At 33.8% G+C, this 24,907-nt stretch overlaps 1 protein-coding gene across 1 annotated transcript in view; it reads right to left on the bottom strand.

The window, feature by feature from the left end:
* The window catches only part of LOC145681467 (GTP-binding protein Rhes), a 471,540-nt gene extending 447,429 nt beyond the window's left edge, over positions 1 to 24,111 (bottom strand). The window contains exon 1 of the mRNA XM_081753107.1: positions 23,744 to 24,111. Coding sequence (XP_081609233.1) covers positions 23,744 to 23,934 — 191 coding nt within the window. The 5' untranslated portion in view covers positions 23,935 to 24,111. The remainder of the gene's footprint in view (positions 1 to 23,743) is intronic.
* Between the last annotated feature and the right edge of the window lie 796 nt (positions 24,112 to 24,907).

Here is a 24,907-nt window from a genome sequence, read left to right as displayed (position 1 = left end):
GTAACACAAATTTCGCCTTTGTATATCAGTTATTAAAGTGTTTATACAAAAACGTTCTTTACTTTCCGAATGACCCTCGTATAATATCCCCTGGAGGCTATAATTGACACTTGGTTCTTTTAATAAAATTTAATTTTTATATTATGCTATAAAATACTATGTTTTACATACATATTTTCAAATACATAGTTTTGTATTTAAGTTCTGGAATGTTCATAAGAACTAATTCGTTTTCTTGATTTTTCTTTTATTAATGTAAGTTTTGATTTAGATTTTCTTCTTGTAACACACACGCACACACATAAAAAACATATAAAACATACAAAACATTTAATAAACAACAAAATAAATTAGATAGATACAATAAAACAGATTTTAATCAGATAAAATATAGATATAAGAACGCACAACCTAAGTTAAAGTGAAGAGTTGTTCTAGTTCTGGGACTCCTCTCACAGAACTTTTTTCTATTTTGGGTGTTATTGGTTTGGTTTTAATTCTGTCTATCTTCTTTCATCTATTTTTATAGATTTTTTAAAATATTTTAACCTTCAAAACTTTTCAAGTTTTGAAGTTTCATTGCATCTCTTATTTGTATTATGTGTATTAATATAATGATTACATTTCTAATATACATGTTTGGGAGTCTGAACTTGTCCACAATGACACTTCCCATTATTTATTATATTCGTCTTGCGAGATGTTTTGCGAAACATCAACCAAGTGCATTTACGTTGGAGTACTACACCTCACGTGGGACTACTACAAGAAGCACACGACGCATCACCACCAAGTCACCTACAAGCCACATGGCGACATGGGAGCAGCAACGCCACCGGTTTTAGAGGCGCCTATATATATACATATTGGAGAGCATCCAGCGGACAGGCACCAGTCGTCAATTGGTCTCACTTCCTCTTGCTTGCTTGGAGCACTAGAAGTAACCCAACCGCAAAGCCTCTCGTCTACTGCGGAACTCTTGGTTTCTACCTGGCTTCGTCTGCTTCAGGGCTCTGTCGGGATCAAAACCTCAGTTGCTTAGCCTGTTTCGGGCCTCTGTGACTTTTAACACCCTCACTGCTAGCCTAGAGCATTAGGGCTTCCTACGCCACTCTACTTAGCTTGCCCGGAGCTCTGTAGAGATCCTGTCCTTGGCCGTATGGTCTTGGGCTACCTAATTTTCTACATTACAATCAGTGTTGGATTTACGTACAGTTGCTCACATTAATATTTGGTTTTTATTAGGAATTGCCAAAAACAAATTGGATTTGTATAAAAAAATGTCAATTAAACATAATTTGTAAGGTAAAAGATACGCGGATATATATTGAACTCTGAAAGAAAAAAATGTGGCACAAAATGCTAATCAATGCTTGTTAACGGGATGTGAAACAGATAATGAAAAAAACGTACCTCCCATTAATATTCGGTTTCGATAACGCCAACAGTGTTTATTCGTTTCTGTACTATGTAGAGGACATGGTATGGTGACAATTGATGCACTGCAGATGGCAGCAGAAGAAAGGTCATGGCAGAGGTGCATAAGCAGCACTGAAAGTTGTGAATCAAACACGTTATATGGACTGTGGTAGAAATAGGTAGATGCGAAAATAGGTAGAAAAGATAAAATTACAAGTCTCGAGCAGTGGCAATTGGTGATCTGTCATCATGTAAAAGATCGTAAATACGCTAAGATACCTTAAATATTACACATCCCCAAGAGTACCATTAGAGACATTGTCAGGATGTATAAAAATGAAAATAGAATAGAATCCATACCACAAATTGGACAGGCTAGGAAATTGTCAGATAGTGATGAACGTGCTATTCTTCGCAAAATTCAGAACAATCCCAGGCTAAGTGTAGTGAGTATTGTGGCATCCCCAAACCCGGAGTTAGACAAGAATGTCATCACAGAAACAGTCCGCAGAGTGTTGAAATATTCCATGTTTCATGGTAGGGTATCAAGTAAAAGACCGTACGTAAATAAAGTCAATAGAAGAAAAGATTTAATTTCGCACGAAAACATGTGGATAAGTGGGTAAGTCTTTTTCATGGACGAAAGTAAATTTGAGGTGTTTGATTTATACGTTTGCCCACTAGTCTCTCGATTTACCCACATGTTCTGGTGCGAAATTAAATCTTTTCTTCTATTGACTTTATTTACGTTCGGTCTTTTACGTACTTTTCTGTGATGTCATTCTTGCCTAACTCGGGGTTTGGGGATGCCGCAATACTCACTGCACTTAGCCTGGGATTGTTCTGAATTTTGCGAAGAATAGCACGTTCGTCACTATCTGACAATTTCCTGAGCTGTCCAATTTGTGGTATGGATTCTATTCTATTTTCATTTTTATACATCCTGACAATGTCTCTAACGGTACTCTTGGGGATGTGTAATATTTAAGGTATTTTAGCGTATTTACGCCCTTTTGCATGATGACAGATCACCAATTGCCACTGCTCGAGACTTGTATTTTTTACCTTTTCTACCCATATTCGCCACAGCCCATGTGACGTATTTGATTCACAACGTTCAGTGCTGCTTATGCACCTCTGTCATGACCTCTCTTCCGCTGTCATCTGCAATACATGTCGTGTCACCATACCATGCTCTCTTCATAGTACAGAAACGAGTAAACACTGTTGGTGTTACGGAAACCGAATATTAATGGGAGGTACGTTTATTCCATTATCTGTTTCACATCTCGTTACCAAGCATAGATTAGCATTTTGTGTCACATTTTTCCTTTCAGAGCTCAATATGTATCAACGTGTCTTTTGCTTTACAAATTACGTTTATTTGACCGTTTATTATCCAAATCTAATTTGTCTTTGGCAATCCCTAATAAAAACCGAATATTAATGTGAGCGACTGTATAAGCTAAACAAGCTATATCTTAGGACCCCACTCTCTTGGGAGCCCCAAAAATAAAGGATTTACCATTCCAAAATATAACAGAATAGTAAATAAGATAAAATGTACATATAGCAACAGTGTTTCGTGTTGTGTAAGTCCTATAATATAAGTAATGGGCCCCTTATGCTAGGCTAATTTTTAAAATATCACTAGTTTCTTCATTTCTGTATATAGGACGCCTACGTTCATCTGGACACACAAAGGGCCCCATTACCTTCAATAGCTTAGGGCCCCACCAAACCTAAACCCAGCACCGCTTACAATAATAGAGAAAATTGTTTTGAAATGTTTCTGTAAATACTGTTTTATTAGGTCTAGAGAATTTTTTATAACTGGTAATGGGAGTCGATCTCGGACTCTGATTTACTCAACCTAGCTCTCCTATTACCTGCCCTAGCAGAACTTTTACACTATAGATTCCTCTTCATACTTTTGTTTAATTATTCTATTTATGTCTGAATCAGTGTATGGAATCTCTCCTACTACGTCTATTATTTTTGTGTTCTTCCGATTTTTCTTCCAAATCTTGATACACTTTCTGATTATCTGCAAGTGTAGTAGTTCTTCATAAGTTAAAATTTGCAAGATTTCTGTCGATATGTTTTCTTATTATATTGTTCATTGTTATGAGTATCAATATTTGAACTCTTATTATTTTCTCATTTATTTTTTTATTTGCAAAGAATATATATCCTCATATGCTCGCACAGTATTGTAGCAGGAGACCAATAATATCGTTGTATTATACAATTTGAGAATTTGTATAATCAATCATATACTGTAGTCTCTAGTCGCTATTCTTAATACTTTGTTTCCTACTTTTTGAAAGTTTTTTTCTGCTGCTTCTGTTACGGGCTTTACAAATTTAAAATTTTTATCTATCCATACACAACAGCCAAATGTTTATATTCTTCTAAAATTTCAATTATGATTTTATTTACTCTTATTATTACATTCCTTTGAAAATTTTGTCCAAAGATAGTTATTTTCGTTTTGTTAATAGATAAATTTAGTTTATTATTTACCCACCACTTCTCTAGAACTGCAAGTACTGCACTACCCTGTTAATGAGATGATATTACAGAGAATGTCAAATAATGCCCCCTTGTAACTATTTGCATGTTACAAAGTTTCATCTCCTTATGAAATAATTAAAAAGCTACAAGCTTTCATTTGATGTGAGTTTAACGTCCCGGCCAGCAGTGAAGCTATATGAAGCATGGGCCTACAGCTTAACGCGGGAGCCGAACCGCGTGAACTTCTACCTGGAATCGAACCCGCGTCTTTTATGCCAAAAGCGTGTATGTGATCCACATACCCACGAAACAACAAGGTCGGTTCAGCATAAATGGTCTACCCTGCATTTATAACACAAAATAATAATCATGTTCTTTTATCCAACCTTGAACCGGCATTTCGTTCTCGAGCTTTTTTGTCCGACTAATTTTCCTATAACTCAGAACGACACACTTGTGCTCCCACAGAAATTTTCTTTTTCATGTTTTCCTGTGAGGAATTATTTCCTAAAGTTTATTGGTGTTACATACAAACACCCTATATATATATATATTCAAGCTTGACCCCAAAGAACACTTTGCCACTGAAAATGATTTTAACTATGAGTCAATCACGATACTGACATAAAAGCTTACAGAGAGCTTTACAAACAACAATATTCTGTACAATGCATTAGCAAACATTTGACACCTTTTAGTCTTTCATATGTGGAACTGAGAATATTTGTTACTTTTTAAATATTCTGAATGTTTCTCGCCGTATTTGGCTTTTCAGTACAATACAAATAAATATTGACATTTCAACAGAAATTTGAACCCAGAACTTTGCGATGTGAGGTGAATATAATTAATTCAACGTGCCTTACGCTCAATAGAAATTACCTTTAACAATGGCTTTGCTCCGATCTCTACTTTATATCCTACATATGTGGATGTTAGAAAGCCTCTAAACACGGCAAAACTGGATCTCCCCCTCCTCTCGGGATGCGTACCTCAAACAGATCTAGGTTAATTAACAAACTTCAATTACTTCATCCAGTTTGTTTACTAAACACTTACCCCCGAAAATTTGTACACACTCACTTAAAAAAAAAAAACAGTAAACAACGTTTGCTATTTAAAGAGCAAAACAACATTTCGCAAACTGCTTCGTTTACTGAATGCAGAAAATTACATTGAAGGTAAGTTAACATTCACTATTCACTTGTTTTTATTATTATTATTATTAATATTTCTCTACCTCTGGAAGTATGATTCCGTTTTCTCTTCCCTTCAAATGAGTTCGAATTCATTATATTCAGAATGATACGAAAGTTAAATTGGTAAGTTGGTAGTTTATGCACTTTTATCTTTATGCTAATTAATATTAAACCTACCAGCAATATCATGTATATACCACGTGAAGAAGTTTGGTTTGTATGGCGGGATATCTTCTCAATTAATATTGAAACCGGAAGTGGTAGTACATTTGTACCAACTCTGATTTTAATAGAGAGATGTAATATATTCTTGGAACACTTAAGTGATTGCAGAAAACCGGTTCTCGCTATCTATCACCGTTTCACTCTATAGTAATCAACATAAAAGTCGGAAGTTGCCAATTTCTACCACTTCCGGTTTGAATATCACCTTCATTTAACGAAATCGATTCCTAACTGTTGACTCTCTGCCATAATTAATGGATGCATCAACTAGTTCTTGACACTTTTTTGTCTCCCGGAACACGTGGTCAGGATAAAACAAATTAGAGTTTTGGTAGCTACTTAATGGTGTTTACTTACACATACCCTAATGGTTATAAGATAGCTCCTTTGATACTCGTTGGCCCGAGTTCAATTTCCAGTGATGGTCTCACAGCCGTGTGCACTAACGAAGTTTAAACGAGAGTTCACTCAAACGCGTTCAACATTAAACTTTCAAGTTTAAACGTGATTCCAGGACTTTTGTTGCATCATTGAAAGTCGAAGTTTAGTACATCTCGTTTAAGTAAACTTCGGTCAATTTGTAAAATCGACTCTGATTGGTTGCCGTGTTTTGTCACTAATCTTAGTTTTACAAAGTAACAAATGAAGAAAGTATACCGCGAGCCGGTCTTTTCGACTTTCGAGAGTGTGTGCATAGACTTGTGAGTAGTCTAATTTCAGTAATCGTAAATGTAATGGGAAAAATAACGAAACCACGAGCAAAAAGTTTTTCAGAACACGACAAATGTATTGTAATTTCATTTAGTGGAAAAAAATACAAAGACATAATTGAATGTAAACAAACTGACTTGAATCAACGAAGTTTAAACCCCCCAATTTCGGCCGTTCAAGCTGAAATCAAGTTTATCCACCATCTGACCGAGACTTAACCTTGAACGTTGTTGGTGCAACAGACATTTTCACCGAGCTTGGTTATTACCCTTGTTCAACACTTGAACTTCGTTGGTGCACACGACCATCAAAGATTTTTGATATCGATCCAGCACCATCAATTGTGAAAGAGTTGTATATTTAAATTAAGAAGTAGGGGATTCTTAACTCAGTTGTACGAAGGGAGAAACACTGGAGATAAGAGTCAATATAATTAAACGACTACATGACACCCTTCAGAAAAAGTTGTTTCATCTTGGGTCTGTAGTGCCAGCTATTTTAAGGCAGAAATTATAGCGAATATTTATACACTTTTAGATCTGAACTTGTTAAAAGGGTAACATTGAGGATTTGTAACCTAGTTTAACTAATTGATATGGAATTTATAATTTAGATGTTCTTTTTAATATCAAAATTCATGTATTATCAATTCCATCTGAACTTGTTAAAAGGGAACATTGAGGATTTGTAACCTAGTTTAACTAATTGATATGGAATTTATAATTTAGATGTTCTTTTTAATATCAAAATTTATGTATTATCAATTCCATCTGAATTTGTTAAAAGGGAACATTGAGGATTTGTAACCTAGTTTAACTGATTGATATGGAATTTATAATTTAGATGTTTTATTTAATATCAAAATTTATGTATTATCAATTCCATCTGAATTTGTTAAAAGGGAACATTGAGGATTTGCAACCTACTTTAACTGATTGATATGGAATTTATAATTTAGATGTTCTTTTTAATATCAAAATTTATGTATTATCAATTCCATCTGAATTTGTTAAAAGGGAATATTGAGGATTTGTAACCTAGTTTAACTAATTGATATGGAATTTATAATTTAGATGTTCTTTTTAATATCAAAATTTATGTATTATCAATTCCATCTGAACTTGTTACAAGGGAACATTGAGGATTTGTAACCTACTTTAACTGATTGATATGGAATTTATAATTTAGATGTTCTTTTTAATATCAAAATTTATGTATTATCAATTCCATCTGAATTTGTTAAAAGGGAACATTGAGGATTTGTATACTAGTTTAACTGATTGATATGGAATTTATAATTTAGATGTTTTCTTTAATATCAAAATTTATGTATTATCAATTCCATCTGAACTTGTTAAAAGGGAACATTGAGGATTTGTAACCTAGTTTAACTGATAGATATGGAATTTATAATTTAGATGTTCTCTTTAATATCAAAATTTATGTATTATCAATTCCATCTGAACTTGTCAAAAGGGAACATTGAGGATTTGTAACCTAGTTTAACTGATTGATATGGAATTTATAATTTAGATGTTTTCTTTAATATCAAAATTTATGTATTATCAATTCCATCTGAACTTGTTAAAAGGGAACATTGAGGATTTGTAACCTAGTTTAACTGATAGATATGGAATTTATAATTTAGATGTTCTCTTTAATATCAAAATTTATGTATTATCAATTCCATCTGTACTTGTCAAAAGGGAACATTGAGGATTTGTAACCTAGTTTAACTGATTGATATGGAATTTATAATTTAGATGTTTTTTTTTAAATATCAAAATTTATGTATTATCAATTCCATCTGAACTTGTTAAAAGGGAACATTGAGGATTTGTAACCTAGTTTAACTGATTGATATGGAATCTATAATTTAGATGTTCTTTTTAATATCAAAATTTATGTATTATCAATTCCAGACTTTTTAGTATGAGTCATACTAATTAGTTTTATTAAACTTCAGACAGACGTACTTTATACATAGCCTAGACGTACTTTAGACGTACTTTAAGCCTAGTTTTCCGCTTAGTAAAATTTGGAAGAATAGATGTTTCTATGTTTAAATTTTCCTTTATTGTTTAAGCCTATTGCTTTATTTTCATATCAGTTTGAAAAAGTAGTTTTGTACAAGAAATGGAAGTTTCTCGCGAACACTTTTGGGCAATGATTTTTTTTTTAAATCACTTCAAATGTAGTTTAACTCCGAAACTATTCATCGAACGACTACATCTGGCTTTCGGGGATGAAGTGCCATTCAATGGGATTATGTACAATTGGTTTTCGGAATTAAAGCGTGGTCGTACATTTCTCAGTGATGAATTTCATGAAGGTCATTCATCCACGTCTCTTGTTCCCAGTAATGTTGATGCTGTGCATGAAATGAGTAAGAGAAATCGGCATGTGACATACCGTGAGATTCAAGTATTTCTGAACATTCACATGCAAATAATAGTACGATTTTGCATGGTCACCTGAATGTACAGAAACTTTCATGCTGTTGGATCTCCCATAACTTGATCGAAGCTCGAAAAACATGTTCGTGTCAATTGGTGTAGGGAAATGCTCATGAAAGTCAACCCAGGTTAATAAAATTTCGTGTACTACATCCTTACAGGGAAAATTTGAATCTATTCATACAAACTCGAAACTAAAGAGTAATCTACTATTTGGGTGTTTCAAAGTGAGCAGAAATCAACAATAGTTGTTCGCTCGATAAGTGGTTTCATGCAAGTAATTTTTTCTTTCTTCAGTTAAACAGAACTTGGGGCAATCATAGCTTCAGAAGTTTGAAGGACAGTAAATGTTGAATGATATCCAATAATTTCTTTGCCAGAGGCCATGAATTTCGCAAAACTAGCCTAAATCGTGGTTTTACTTTTCACCTCGACAACGCTAGTTCCCACTCACCACATCAAACTCGATTTTGTCCAGTAAAACTGTTGAATTAATGACTCATTATTCATATTCACCTGAGTTATCACCTAATGACTTCTTGTTCCTACACATGAAAAGTAAATGCGTGGTAAGCGCTTTGTGAAACCTAAGAGTGGGAAAAAGTGCTTTCAAAATTAGTTTGAAAGCATGCAAATGGATATCGATATTAAAGCTAAATACTTTGAAAAACAAGAAAGAAATATCCCAAATTTCACGTGTATTTTTTGTATTGATTGAAGAAAGTTTTCCTTCAGCAGCATTCATATATATATATATATATATATATATATATATATATATATATATATATATATATGTGTGTGTGTGTGTGTATGTATGTATGTATAGGGTAAGTTTGGATGTATCCGGACAATTGTGATGTTTCTTTTACTGCTACCCTGCTAAACAAAAATATCCAATACTTCGTCATATTATTTAATGATATGTTGGTATGCATGTACAATTGAAATAGTTTTCCTCGAATGGCATGCTAAGAAATAAAGAAATAATTTTCTGAAAGTCGACAAAATCTTAGATTTGTAAATTTGGAATAGTGAATCCGGACAGTAGGTTGACGATTCCAGACACTGAACTTTAAAGGAAAATATATACATGATAGGTATATTTTAGCTTACTATCCTGCTATACTAACTTTCTAATGTGATAAGTACAGAATATAAATACAAATATACGATAAATATATACAAATTACTAACATAGCAATTTCTAAACTAATTACTGTTGTAATTGTAAGCTAAATGCACAGTAGTGTAACTATCACTATAGCGTTTAATTATTAAACATAGTAATCACATTTGTTTCCATTAGAACTACATTGTACTACTATTTTTTGGTAGTAACAACTAAATTATTAGTAAAATGTATATGTGTGCACTGAGACTAGCATTTATTTTTCTTGCGTCAAGGACGTCTGCCAGTTTCGTGAAGCACTAGTAATAATTCAGACACATCGTGCACGGATAAAATACAGTTCCTTATTACCTCCCATACATCTTTCATGAAACCAGGTCTTACACACAGTATACACGACACCCTGTGTTCTGAATCCTCTTAGTTCATTAATTATATTGTCCGGATTCACCTTAACGTAATAAACGTGACCGAATTCACCCTTCCTGAAGCACTGTAAACTTGTCACGCGTTGAGCAGGTGCGCTCAAAATAATATAATTTTTCTAATATGCAACGAGTAAAGTAAGGTCTTCGCTTCTATATATGTCTTACTTAACCATTTGCTGACAACTACTTCTGTGTAAAAACATATTCCACTAAAAAGTTACATCAGGTCAAAAAACGTGCATGAACTTACCTGTTTTTCTTCTTTCCCCCACCGTGGAAACTACGTCCTGCTAAGCCCTGAACTGTATGAAGGTACGGTGCTTCAAATAGGCATCACAGCAAGTCCCCATATTACACATGTGAAGAACAGTATTATCGTAAGCTTAGGATGTCCGGATTCAGCGACTGTCCGGAATCACCCAAACTTACTATATATATGCAGAGAAGTGAAATTCGGTTTTGCTTTTAAGCAAGGCTCAAGTTTATAATTAATGCCTTAAATAAAGAGTATAAAATATAGATAAATTTATTATAATATTATCACGAAGTGTATAATTAAATAATGATATACTATGTTCTGTAAAAATAAAAATTTCGTACTACACTGTAAAAAACAAAACAGCATTTAAACACTTTTAGCACAGTATTTAAACACTTGTTGAGGGGGAAATATGTAAAGTGTTTATAACGTGTGCTTGGCGTGTCCAAACGCGTTCATACTCCGAAAACTGTATGTGGTATGACATATTTAAAACGATTTATCACGAAGTGTATAATTAAATAATGATATACTATGTTCTGTAAAAATAAAAATTTCGTACTACACTGTAAAAAACAAAACAGCATTTAAACACTTTTAGCACAGTATTTAAACACTTGTTGAGGGGGAAATATGTAAAGTGTTTATAACGTGTGCTTGGCGTGTCCAAACGCGTTCATACTCCGAAAACTGTATGTGGTATGACATATTTAAAACGATTTATCACGAAGTGTATAATTAAATAATGATATACTATGTTCTGTAAAAATAAAAATTTCGTACTACACTGTAAAAAACAAAACAGCATTTAAACACTTTTAGCACAGTATTTAAACACTTGTTGAGGGGGAAATATGTAAAGTGTTTATAACGTGTGCTTGGCGTGTCCAAACGCGTTCATACTCCGAAAACTGTATGTGGTATGACATATTTAAAACGATTTATCACGAAGTGTATAATTAAATAATGATATACTATGTTCTGTAAAAATAAAAATTTCGTACTACACTGTAAAAAACAAAACAGCATTTAAACACTTTTAGCACAGTATTTAAACACTTGTTGAGGGGGAAATATGTAAAGTGTTTATAACGTGTGCTTGGCGTGTCCAAACGCGTTCATACTCCGAAAACTGTATGTGGTATGACATATTTAAAACGATTTATCACGAAGTGTATAATTAAATAATGATATACTATGTTCTATAAAAAATAAAAATTTCGTACTACACTGTAAAAAACAAAACAGCATTTAAACACTTTTAGCACAGTATTTAAACACTTGTTGAGGGGGAAATATGTAAAGTGTTTATAACGTGTGCTTGGCGTGTCCAAACGCGTTCATACTCCGAAAACTGTATGTGGTATGACATATTTAAAACGATTTATCACGAAGTGTATAATTAAATAATGATATACTATGTTCTGTAAAAATAAAAATTTCGTACTACACTGTAAAAAACAAAACAGCATTTAAACACTTTTAGCACAGTATTTAAACACTTGTTGAGGGGGAAATATGTAAAGTGTTTATAACGTGTGCTTGGCGTGTCCAAACGCGTTCATACTCCGAAAACTGTATGTGGTATGACATATTTAAAACGATTTTTCTCGGCAAACAGTTCTAAAACAAAGTGATGACATACATTTTCCACAATTTGTACGTACATCTAGGACATAAGGACAACACATCATGTATAAAGGGTGAATATGTGTCATCCGTAGGTGTTCAAAGAGCGTCAGTAATGTGTATAGTGTCCTACTGTGTATAAAAGTAGTTTCTGTATTTTTTTGCAGTGTACTTTGCATTAACGTGATCGTATAACAATAATGTCCAGCATTTATTGGTATTTTAATTTCTAGCTATTTCTTTGTAAGTTGAAAGTAAATATTTTGAAAAGGTAAGGGATGAGAGTCAAATAATGAAATGCAGATGTGACTCCTGGTTTCGGTTCCTCCGCGGACAAAGGAATTCCTGTTTCGATACCAGGACAAACGAGTTTGTGGTGGACAACATTGTATACATGGTTTTTCTCAATGTTTCTCCAGTTTCTTCTTACATCATTCTCAATGTACTAATTCTTTCGTAATCATTTATTTTCGTTAATATTTCGTCCACTTTAGCCTGAGAGGCATAACAGTAGACGTAAAATTAAACATTTCTGTATTATGCAGTTAATATCCATAAAATATATAATTCTGTATTTTAACGATAAATATGACATTGGAAGTATTACAAGTAAAGAGAGGCAAAGTATGAAGAGAATCTAAGAAATCAAAATATGAAAAATATAAAATTTTACTGCAGATCCTGATAGACTCCCAGTACCTAAGGTAATTAGCTTCCACCAGTAGATGTAATATATATATAACTAGGAGATAAACTTCGGTTCATCGCTGTTGATCTGCTAAGAAGGAACTTCGTATTATGCATGTAAGAGGAGAAAATGCGTTTATACTTAAGAGGTGATGCAAGGTCACTGGGCTCGATTGAATTAAAGATCAGTATCGATATAAACAAAATATGAAGAAATTTGAATTTTTTTTTTTTTACTATAAATGAAAATTTTATCAAAATATGTCATTTAAGAATATAAAATACGCTATTTCGAGTCAACATACCTTGAAATGTTTATATCCTTGTTTCCATCGTCTTACGAGGTATAGTTTTAAATATGAAATTACATGTGGTACAGTGTTCACCTCTGGTGCTTGGGGTCCCAGGTTTAAATCCTACTCCCGCCAAGTGAACTTTGTGGTGGACAAACACCGTGTGCGTGGGTTTCCTAGGGGGCTCTCCCGTTTCCTCCCACTTTCTTCATTCGACCATTTCATTCATTTTTCATCTTCACCGTCTCATTTAGCCTAACCGGCATATACGTGGGATGTAAAACTCAAAAATTTTAATTTCATTTTATGATGAAATTTCATATTTTGCGTCTATCTATTTATCATATATGTAAATATCATAAGTATTTCCAACTTAAATACCATATGTTAGATAATGCTAATATTATAGCCCTTAATTTTATGTGAAATGTTCGGTTCGCAGATACTGGCAAAAATTATTATTGTGTTTTACTCCATTTGTTTTTTCAGGCATTTCTATTTTAAAAAATCAATGTAATTGAAGTATTTTCATTCCAATTTTGTAACTAGGCAGACAGAAAATGGAACACACGTTTTCTCTATTATTTTCAGTTATAAAATAATATAGGCGATATACGTATAGAACCAAAATGGTACAGGTTGGAAAAAACCTTAATGATGAAATTGATAACGGAATGATAGAATTTCTTCTGTAACTTTTAAATACAGACAGTAGGATAGATAAGAACGATAATGGTCATATCCTCTTAGTACATCTCAATCAGAGAACAATAGACTAAATAACTGCACAGCAAATCTCTACTGTGCTGAGCGACAGATAATATAGAGCAGACAACAATGGCTAATGGAAATGGTTTATTGTCTGCTCAGATATTAACACATTGTCCGCTGAAATGTATATGTATATGCCACCCACGGCGAACAATATTTCTCTTTGTAAAAATGTAGTACCTGGTTATTATCCTGATAACCTGACCCATATGACTTCTCTGAACAATATTAAATCTCACAACTGTATATAAAAATGCTAATTTTCACAAATAGTTTTTGTTTACGACGTTAGAACTGAAAGGGAACAATTTTTACTATAAATACGCAATAATACGCACTGATATAAGTTCATATAAAAGGTTATTGAATACCTGTACTCGGATTTTTCTTGTACTGCGTCGCGCAGGATATTACATGAAAACCGATAAAGCTGAAAAAGAGATGGATAAGCTAAACAAAAGTTACACATTAAAAATGTGTTGCGTGTTAGTGACAAAATAGGTTTTGCATGTTTTCAAAATAATTATCAAGCATTCCATCGTAAAGGCCAAGCCACGTTTGCAGATTATACCAGAAACATATTTACAGACACCTATTCATGCATAGTTAATTAAATTAATTTGAATGTTGTCAATTTCTAGGTGACTAAGTGTTCTGCTTCATATTAATAACACAGCCACAGACAACAAAAATAAAACGTTCTGTGTACCAGACCTCAGGGTATGAATTCAATGTATTTTGTTACACATAATCCATATTTCGAAACCCCAGAGCGATTGATTGTATGTTTTGTTTTATGGGCGAGAAACGTATGTGCTGTCTTACGTACCAAAATTCGTTGAAGTTTTTCGCCCATACAAGTAAATCAATACGGTCGATCGTCTTGGGGTTTCGAAATTTAGATTGTGTGTACCAAAATACATCGAATCCATACTTTGAGGTCCACTGCACAGAACTTTTTTTTTTTATATAGATGGCTTACGTGTATTATCCCTATGCAAAATCGATAAAGTTTTTCGCTCGTAACAAAAATTGACACGATCGATTGTCTTGGGGTTTCGAAATTTGGATTCTGCGTAACAAAATACATCGAATCATTATTCTGGGGTCCAGTGCACAGAACGTTTATTTTTTGTGTGACTGTGCAATTGTTGAAATGATATGACGGTAAACTCTCTCTTTAAGGTAACTTCAATGAAAGGAGCCCGCTAATGTTAGGTAGGGAAACAGACGTGTCATGTCATACCCACTTTCGTCTTCCAATGCAACACTCTGGAAAAAAGTACATAGATAGTGAGAACACTATTCTCACGTTAGAGGGGTGTATCTCAGCATTATCTGTTAAGGGAATGTGAGGCGATGAAGTGTAACGAGTAGTAACGACTGTGTGTTCTTCTGTTAAAAGCAACAGTGCCCTAAAGTAGAGGAGGAACGTGAAAACACCATAACAATACAATTCGAAGAGACGAACAACATGCCTGGAACAAGATAGAATAGACATATAGGTGCAATGCACAACAATGTTTTCAGGGAGTTCATGAATCTTTTTGCCAAAATAAAGGAGCTACTTCGCGGGAAGCACTACGACACAACAGAAGCCATCATCCGTGCCATATGGTGATCCCTGCGGGACCACTACGATTATTAACGCGCTGACAGTGTACGACGTCTTCCATACGTCTGGCCGAAGGTGATAGATTGTAGGCGATAAAATAAGGGAATATAAAAGATGTTCTTCTGTACACAAAACCAGACAGGAATTACAACAATATTGCTATTACTTTATACCAAGCCCTTATAGTATGTGCGCACTCACGAGCAGAGATTACAGCAACCAGAACCTGATCCTGCTATCATTATATATCATGGAAAATATTCACCTCAATACAAGAAGATGTAATACAGGCTGTCTTGAAGCAGATCCAAATAACTTGCTGTCAGGGTTTCTTCCAGAAAAGTTTGGCTTTGGAAGGAAAAGGGATCAAAATTTAGGGGCTGCACTGAAATGCTATTTGTTAAACAACCTGTTCTACATAAATGTTATGTAGTTGCAATTTAATTAGCATACCCTTCTTGAAAACTGTCTGGAAGAAAACCTGCTTCCTAAATTTATCAAAAACGAACAAATGCTATCAGTTCCTAACAACAATTTTCACTCCAAACCATCACATTAGGACTATTGTTAATTACTTAAAATAGTACTTCCGTGTTCTCATGTTTACGAAAAACACACCTGGAGAGGTTGCGGTGGCGCGGTGGCAGAGCGTTCACCTTTGATACGTGGGGTCCGTGGTTATATTCCAGCTCTCGGAAATTACGTTTTGTGGGGAAAAACAGTGTGAATGGTTTTCTTCTGAGTTCTCCGTTTCCTCCCACGTTTTTGATTCCACAATTTTATTCACTCTCCTCATCACCGTTTCCGTTAGCATATACGACATAATTGTTGGAAGTAAAACATAAAGATTTTATTTCAATAAATACACTTACATCTCTTGACTTTCAGCACATACGAAACACTTTTTCACTCTTCTTCTAAAACAATTTTGAAATTTATTAACATGTCACTTCGGATAGTGTTTTCTTAATTTGTTAGTAATTCATATGTGATATAAACGAAGGCATAAATCTCTCATAATTCTCTCTAATCACAGCTTTGAAATATTCAACTATTCAACTATTTCAAGTTGCCATACATTTTTTTGTTTTTGTTTCTTTGTAGCGAATGATCTACTTCATGTTGCACAGTTTGTTTGTTTTGTTCAGTGATTACTTCATTTAGTTCGCCCTCTTCTCTTTGTGTATTCGAAAGTAATTGTTATCAACAAAGTTTCAGTTGATTCAAATTCACATTATCATTTGCCTTTTAATTTCGCTATACGCAATTGTTATCAACGAAGGTTCAGGGGTTCAAATTTACATTGCCATTTACCTCTTCATTTCGCTATATATTTTAGCGTAAGGCGAGTATATCTGAACATAGCACACACGCTGTTTCATAATTAACTGGCCAGTAACTAGTTTATCACACCATTCACTGTTACCCGTTTCCAGCTTCCAAGGGCACTGATCCTGAGGGGGCCAGCCCCCCAGAGCTCATTTGGACCCCCTATTGTATTTATGAATATACAATATTTGGCATAATTTGAATGCAATTTGTCCACAATAAAGTGTACATGGCAAAAGAGGATTCAAAATGTCAAAGATAAACATGTGCCTCTAAAGTTATTAGTGCCGATAGTTAAAACATTAGGTGCATTAATGTCTCTTTACTCAATATAAATGTGTTTACTGTATATTAAAAGGCAAACGTTTGAAGAATCCATACAAGAGTCGGCTGGAAAGTTTCCGGCTTGGCCCAGAAGAAAGTGTTTCTGATTCTTGGAATTTTGATATGTTAAACATGGATCTTATATGCATACCCTACGAAATTACATGTATTAACTTGAACGGCTCCTTTTCTACACGTGGAATTGTGTGCCTGGATGAAACCATCTGGAAATGGGCAGTGAATTGCCAATCGTGCAGTTATTCGGTATATCTTCCTGATGATTAATTCATGAAGACATACAAAACACTTTGCAATACAATACTCCATCTTATGTAACAGTGAAGTGGTGAATGAATGAAGTAGAACGTTGAAGACAGTCCTCCGTAACGAGCCGGAAACACTTCCACCGACAACGTATAAGATCGTCGATTGATGAAACAAACTATTGCAACACATTAGGTATTTCTAAGGAGGGCATGTATAATATTGTTCGCGACATGATCTGGGTGGTTGTGTATTGGGTTACCAAAACTGTCCGTTGATCGAAAACGTGAACGAGTGGTTCTCTGAGATGCAAATTGCAAGACATGAATGCAGACTGGTAAAGATCTTCTGAGCAGGCTTGTGATTTTGGATAAAACATGATGTCATCATTTCGACCCATAGACAAAACAGCAGTCATAACAGTGTAAACGTTCCTAATCTTCTCCAATAATGAAGTTTCTTTGCCAACCTTTTGCGAGAAAAAGTATGGCGTTAGTTTCATGGAACGTACAGGGTGTCCTAAATGATTTGTTCGCAGAAGGACAGGTCATTAATGCAGACTATTAATCATGTTTGTTGAAACGCCTGTGACTGTGAATCTAGTTGAAGCTCCCTGACAAACTGGAACACAATGCCCTCTCTTTTTCATGACAGTTCGCTATGTCACATTGATCACCAGACAGCAATTGCATGTCTGCAACTTTGAATTGATCCTACATCTCCTGTTCACTCGGCTAACACCTTCTCCTTATCATGTTACATACCTAGAAGACACACCTGAATGACAGATTTCCACACGAATGAAGCTATTATGGACACTGTAAATGATTACTTACATTCCCAGGAAGAATTTATTTTTTTTTTACCTTGGATTATATAGTGGAAAATCCATTCTTTCAAAAACAAGAGAACTTAGTACAAAGCATATAAAATTTCAGTTCGCTAGCACGTCGTCTTCCCTCTCAAGCCAGAAACTTTCCAGCTAACCCTCGAAACTAGGATATTTGCTGCTTTGCTTCTTGAAAATAGACGGAATCGAGTTACTAACTTGTTTCCTAAGAGTGGGATATAGAAGAGTGTACTACGGAAAACCATGTAAGATCAGATGTAATATATTCTTAAATTGTAAATCTAAATGCGAAAAGGAAAGATTTGCGTCTCCTCTATTTATTTTGACGTGAAGTGAGCTATACAAGAAAAAAAAAAGCAGGCTGAGTTGCAGAATCGTTGCACTGTAGATATCAGGGTGGAGCCACACACACAATAGCAGTCGTCTGTGAAATTCACATCACTCGTTGCTCTTGGAGGAACGAGCAGAAAGATTGCCACTACCGATCTTTCCATCACGAAGAACGGAGAATAAAAGAACATAAAAAGAAGTAACTGATAGGCAGGAGAACGATGCAGCACTCTACAAAATATTAAAAGCGATGGCAAAGGCTGTTAGAAGCGAAGTTGGAAAACTTATCACAAAAGACGAAGGAAACCCACAATCCAAGCAGCAATGGAAGGAGAATGCATGGTTGGTGTATTGTTTCGTTTGTCTTCTGTCACCAAAAGATACATTTTCATTGAGTTCTCTTGAACAATAGAGGGCTGACAATAGATGAATGTGTGGTTTCTTTGAAAGGAAATGAAAACAGATTGAGTGAATCTAGTCATTTGAGATACGTTGCCATTTACGAGCATAAAGCACCTCAACGGAACCAGTGCATTAATTTTAAATTGTTACCAGAATTGATGAACGAGTTCTTTCGCCAAATGGATAACACAAACAAAAACTTTGTTACAAATAATGTCGACTTTGATCATCGTTTTTATGACACCATCGTGTTCAATAATATACATTTCTAAGCTAGAAGGATACAATATTTACGTAAGTGTTGTAGTGTAACCCTGAAGTTAATCTTCAGGCGGTGATATTAAGACGGTGCATTCCAATTAAAAAGTACTGTAGATGAATGTAGAAATTATTTCTACACTTATATTTTTTAATATTTCTAGTTGGATCGTAAGTCCAATCTATACGCAAATGCAAATTCATATTAATTATTTTCGTAACTGACATTTAGAAGTATTATTTATATATGGTACAGTGCAGATTATTTTTATTCTTATACCTATGACTGCATCTTAATTCCATAGGTAGCATTATGTTGAAATTAATAATTTCATACAATGTAAGCACAAACATTTAAAATTGTTTAATATAGTTTATTTTAAGATCTGCTGTAGTGTAAGCTTCGAAACTGCCATATACGCGGTAAAGTCAGAAAAGAATTAGTAACAAATAACTAAACTTTCTTATATTAGTTGTAGCTTGAATTTGAGGGATATGTTTAAGAACGTTCCTAACTATTTGCAATATTAAGTCTTTTTCTCTCAAAATTACTGTTTATGAATACCCAGTTCTACTGCCAACAAATGTGGATACAGATAAAGACTACGACTATTACAATTGCAAAATCTATGGACAAAAATGAAAGAACACATTTATATACGGAAAGAATGTAAAAGCAAGTACCATATATAATCATTTGATGTGAAAATTGTATATCTAACATCAGTGCATTTGGGAAGTCACTCGTATTGATAGCTGCGACATCTGTGCCACATTTGGAAGCGATGTTATATCTGCTATTATGAAGAAGCCATAAAGTGCAAATGTTACAATATCGTGTTACAGCTGGTATTGAGGTGTGTGAATCTTTAAAGGGAATTAAAGAAAATATATTAGTGTAGGATTAAAGAAAATATATCATTATACGTTTTGAACATCAGAACATCATGCAGAAATAAGATAGAAAAATGATGGAACAAATGTCGCGTATGCGACTGAATGAGGTATAAACTAAGTCTACCGTTTAAAAATTTGTTAGAATAGATACCCGAAAATACTTTACCTTTCACAATGAAGAACAGTAGCTAAAAGCTAGATATCTTATTTATAAAAACCATTAACATTTTTACGTTAGTGTTTGTAGTGCACCTGTAAGGTTAATCTACAGGCAATGAGTTAAGATGATGTCAACAAGCTGAAATGTGTTGAAATACAATGCAGAAATGATTTCTACAATACTTTATATTTTTGAGTAAATGTTTCTGGTTGGGTCACAAACTCAACCTGCATACAAATACGTTTTTATATATAATATAGTACAAATTACTTCTAATTCTAATAGAGAATATACGGTTTTATCTTCATCTAATAGGTACCCATGATTACAGTATTGGGCGTAAACTATCCATAATGTAAAAAAGTAGTTGGAATTACATAGTGGTAGTGCTGATCGATTTTTCTTTATAACATATATGAAACGAGTTTGAACAAAAGGTCTCCGAAGCTTTTGCTAATATGAAAAACTGTTCTCTGATATTATTGAATGATATTTTTACATATTACTTTCCGAAACAATACACGTTATTATATACTTTAAACCAGATACAACTCCTTAATTACGATTGAAAAAAAGATATGGACTACCACGCTTTCTCTTTTTCATTTCTTAAACTGAACTAACAGTTGCATTTTAGAGTTTAGACTGAAATATTTACGAAATAAGTACAACATTGTTCTGGACGATTTCGAATACTTCGTCCAAAGAAAAACTACAGCATCAGTAAATCATCTTTACTGAGTTTCTCAGGAAGGAAAGAAACACACTTGTTACATAAATTATTAGTAATGAAATATTAGCGAATTATGAATAGAGTTGTGATAGATCTGATCTTTTGTAGGGCTTTTGTAAAGTCTGATCTAAGCAGAATACAAACTCACTGCATTTATCTCAGTAAATTATCCTTTCGTTACTTTCGTGTAAGTATAATATAATTTATATAGCAGAAATGTTCTTACATCATAACGTGGGACTCTCGTTCTATGTAATATCATGACAAATTGAATCAAGGTTTAAACCGCTTGGAAACGTTTGTCTTAGTTGTTTTGCAGAAAGGACGCTGTTTTTTATACCTATAACTTGAATAATCATGCTGTACTGTTAATTAATATGGTTCCTCACACAACGATGTCTTGTCTCGAAAACAAAATGAGAATTATGAACATAATTATATATTTTTTTAAAATTCAATACAAAATTAGAAATATATCAATTCCTGTCTTATGGTATATGGTATTAATTAATAACTCCTTAGAAATAATTATTGTACAGTAATAAAGATTTCATTTTTAATACCGGCTTTAAATTTTGAAGTGGGATCTTATGTTTACAGTTTTAAGTGAACAAAATCAACTAAGGACAAGGGTATCAGAGTGTAGAATAATTTTTCATAATTCAATGAAAGTACAAAGTGACTTGCTAAAATAAATACTGTTTAATCGCTCAATGGAAGTGCGAAAAAGATGAAATTCGTTCTTTAGAAATATCTCTTGTACCACGAAATTGTAATATATATTTTGTGTATCTTAATAAACTTTGTGTATTATGCATTCTATTGTAGTGTGTATTGTAGCTACTTGTACTTCTCAGAAGCATGTATTCATATTTACTGAAACCATATGTAAGAAATTTCATTACAGATAACTTAGTGTTTGTTTACCGTAAATATGTTACCAAAAGCTTTGCCGATGACGCAGTCTTGTTCAAAAGTCTTCACCACAACCTCGCCTTTTTTTTTTTTTTTTTACACTCTTATTGATAACCGGAGGCACGATGGCGCAGTGGTAGAGCGTTCACAATGGTAGAGCGTTCAACTGGTGCGTGGGGACCCTGGTTTGATCCCAGCTCGCGCCGTGTACAGAGACCGTGTTCGTGGTTCTTTTCGGGGTTCTCCAGTTTCCTCCCACTTTATTTATTCCACCATTGCATTCATTTCTCATCATCACCGTTTCTTTGAGCCTAGCCGGCAAAAACATAGGACGTAAAACTGAAAGATTTCAATTCTTGTTGATAACCAAAATGTTTTTTTAAATTAAACAAATGGTTTTAAATTAAACAAATTATCAAATGGCACGTTCAGAGTATAAGGGAATCAATTTCATTTTAAGCCATCTCATTTTGGACGTATTTCATTTATCTGAAGATCCTTCCAGAGATTAAAAGATTCAAGTCGTTGTAAATAAGTCTAATAAAGTAAATGAAAAAGTGTTAATTTTTTCATGTATTAAGCGTACCCCACAAACTTTACGTCTGTTTTCGTAACAACTCTGGTAATTGGGTTTTATACCCTTATGGTCTGCACGCCTCAAATATGAATTTTGGTTAAATTTTTCATCTCACACTACCATTGTAAATTGTTCTATGTACGGTGTACAGCGTACGTAAGAATACGATCTAGGTACTCTAGCATTTGAGCTATTAGTGATACGGTCTTCTTTTTATCTTAAATAATTTGTCTTAGGATATATTCAAACAAGATCATTTGTGTTACACAAGTTTCAAGAACGTTCCCATTTTCAACGACAATATTTATAATTCAGAAGAATGTAAACCATGTTAAAATGGCGGCTATCAATTGATATTCTAGTAAAATAGAAACTCAATTCGAGTTGGCAGAAATTATAGAGCAGGTTTATCATAATTCTAAAAAAAAAAAAAATCATATGACACACTAAATAAAAAGTAAAAACTTAATATCACATGTGCTCGTGTAAAAATAGAAATACACATATCCTATAATTGTCTGATATAACATACTCTACTGAATGGTAATAACACTTATATGAAAGCTTAATTTCATTTTCCAATTTAGCAAATTTGTTTAAAAACCAGAATCATATTTGTTAGAAAAGTACGATATAGTCATAGACGCTGGAGTGGGAAAAAAAAACTCCAATCTCTTGTCTACCAAGCGGATGCTCTAGGATTTGAGGTCCTTACCACTAGTCTAGTGGCTAGTGAGTACGTTTTTGGTAAATGGGGTTCCCGGTTCGATTCTCGGTGGAAGAATACTTGAACACATTACAGTAATATTCTAACTCCAAATGTAGGTCAATGTATCAAATAGACTCGGTACTATAAAAGGAAGCTAAACTTCCTTAAGCTAAGGAACAAAAAGTTTAGCATCTGAGTTATCAGCTGTATGACCAGTTTTATATATTTGTTGTATCTCTTCCAATCTCAGCTAATAATAAATGATGGGTTTCTCTTAATTTTTCGCATAATCAATATACGTGTATTTTTATGGGTATGATATCAGTATATTCGAGTCTTCAGTTCAGCGATCATATATATATATAAAATATATGAAAATAAAATAATATATCTTGTGAAAAAATAATGTGAAAAGATTTATTCTATTTTCAGAAAAATTATCTTCGTCATCTTGGTATTTAGATGAAAAACGCATTTCTTATTCTAATTCGATTACAAAACAACTGAATGCTATGGAAATATGCAATATAATTTTTATTTAAAGTCTATTATGTATTATAACTATTACTTTCTCATATATTATAGCAATAGAGTTGTGAACATTTACAATCGAATAACGTTTCTTTCTTCTTTCTTTCTAAATTTGGCACTTACCTTGAGACGATGGAAGTTTTGCCAACACGGGAAGATCCTAACAGAACGAGTCGATAGCAGTTTTTTGCTGGAGGTTTGCAACCATCATCTGATCCTCCAGGACTTGGCCCCGGGCCAGACATCACTCCAACAGAACTTGAAGCAGATGTCACTCCGGAACCTCCAGCAACAGGTGAGCCCGGCTCGTCCATTTCCGGGGCAGAGCCGCAGTGCCACCAGAACAAAGCTGCCCGGAAGCACGTGGCTCTTCTCAGTAAACTATCCACTACATTGGTCGCCTCCGGAAGCGAGCGGTCGGCCGGCCTCAGCAACCTCGCACGCCCATTTTGATCAACGGTCACGGAGTTTGACGATTTCACTGCGGCTGTTTACTGCAGGAACATAACTGCAATACAAAGCAAAAGCAAAAGAAAGTAATTAGATCTCAAAATTTAGTTGGAATTTATTATTGCAATTGCATTCATAATTAAATTATAAATTTTAATTTATTAAAACTGGAATATACTGCTGTGACCTGGCACCCATCGCAACAACAATACCGAAACCAACTCGAAAAAGTCCAATCCAAATTTATCAAATACTTAGTATACAAGAGTACTGGAATCTATCCATCTTACGAAAACTATCTTACATTAATAGACAACTTCTGTATTACCTACACTAGAACAAAGGCGAAATGGAGATCTGATCTTTCTTCGTAAAATAGTACAAAATGAGTTTAATTGTACAAATCTGATATAGACACTAAATTTTCATGTCCCGACACTTAAAACTCGTGTTGAAAACTCTGGCCTGTTCTACTGCAAAAAGGCAAGGACCAACGTATTATTGAAGTCACCAATCTGGAAAACTCTTCTTATAACCAATTATGTATCTAACACAACGAAATTGATGTATGTAATATGAACTATAATATGTTCAAGAAAATTATTGTAAGTTTATTTTGTAATGCACCAACACTATAATTGGGCTTTGCTTGTTGTGTTGTTATTCACAAATAAATAAATAAAGAAAGAATAATATTTTCTTTCCTATTCGAAGATAGAAAGGTATCATAAATATGTTAAAGGAAATAAGTAAGGGATAATTCAAATTAAACTTAATTTTCTTTTAATGTCATAATTTGATGTTCTTCATACAGTACCAATCCAATTGTCAGTTTTC

Source organism: Thermobia domestica, chromosome 3 (genome assembly GCF_964235325.1).
Source record: "Thermobia domestica chromosome 3, izTheDome1.hap1.1, whole genome shotgun sequence".
Taxonomy (NCBI): domain Eukaryota; kingdom Metazoa; phylum Arthropoda; class Insecta; order Zygentoma; family Lepismatidae; genus Thermobia; species Thermobia domestica.
The sequence above is the reverse complement of the archived record's forward strand: the minus strand, read 5'-3'. Positions and strand labels throughout refer to the sequence as shown.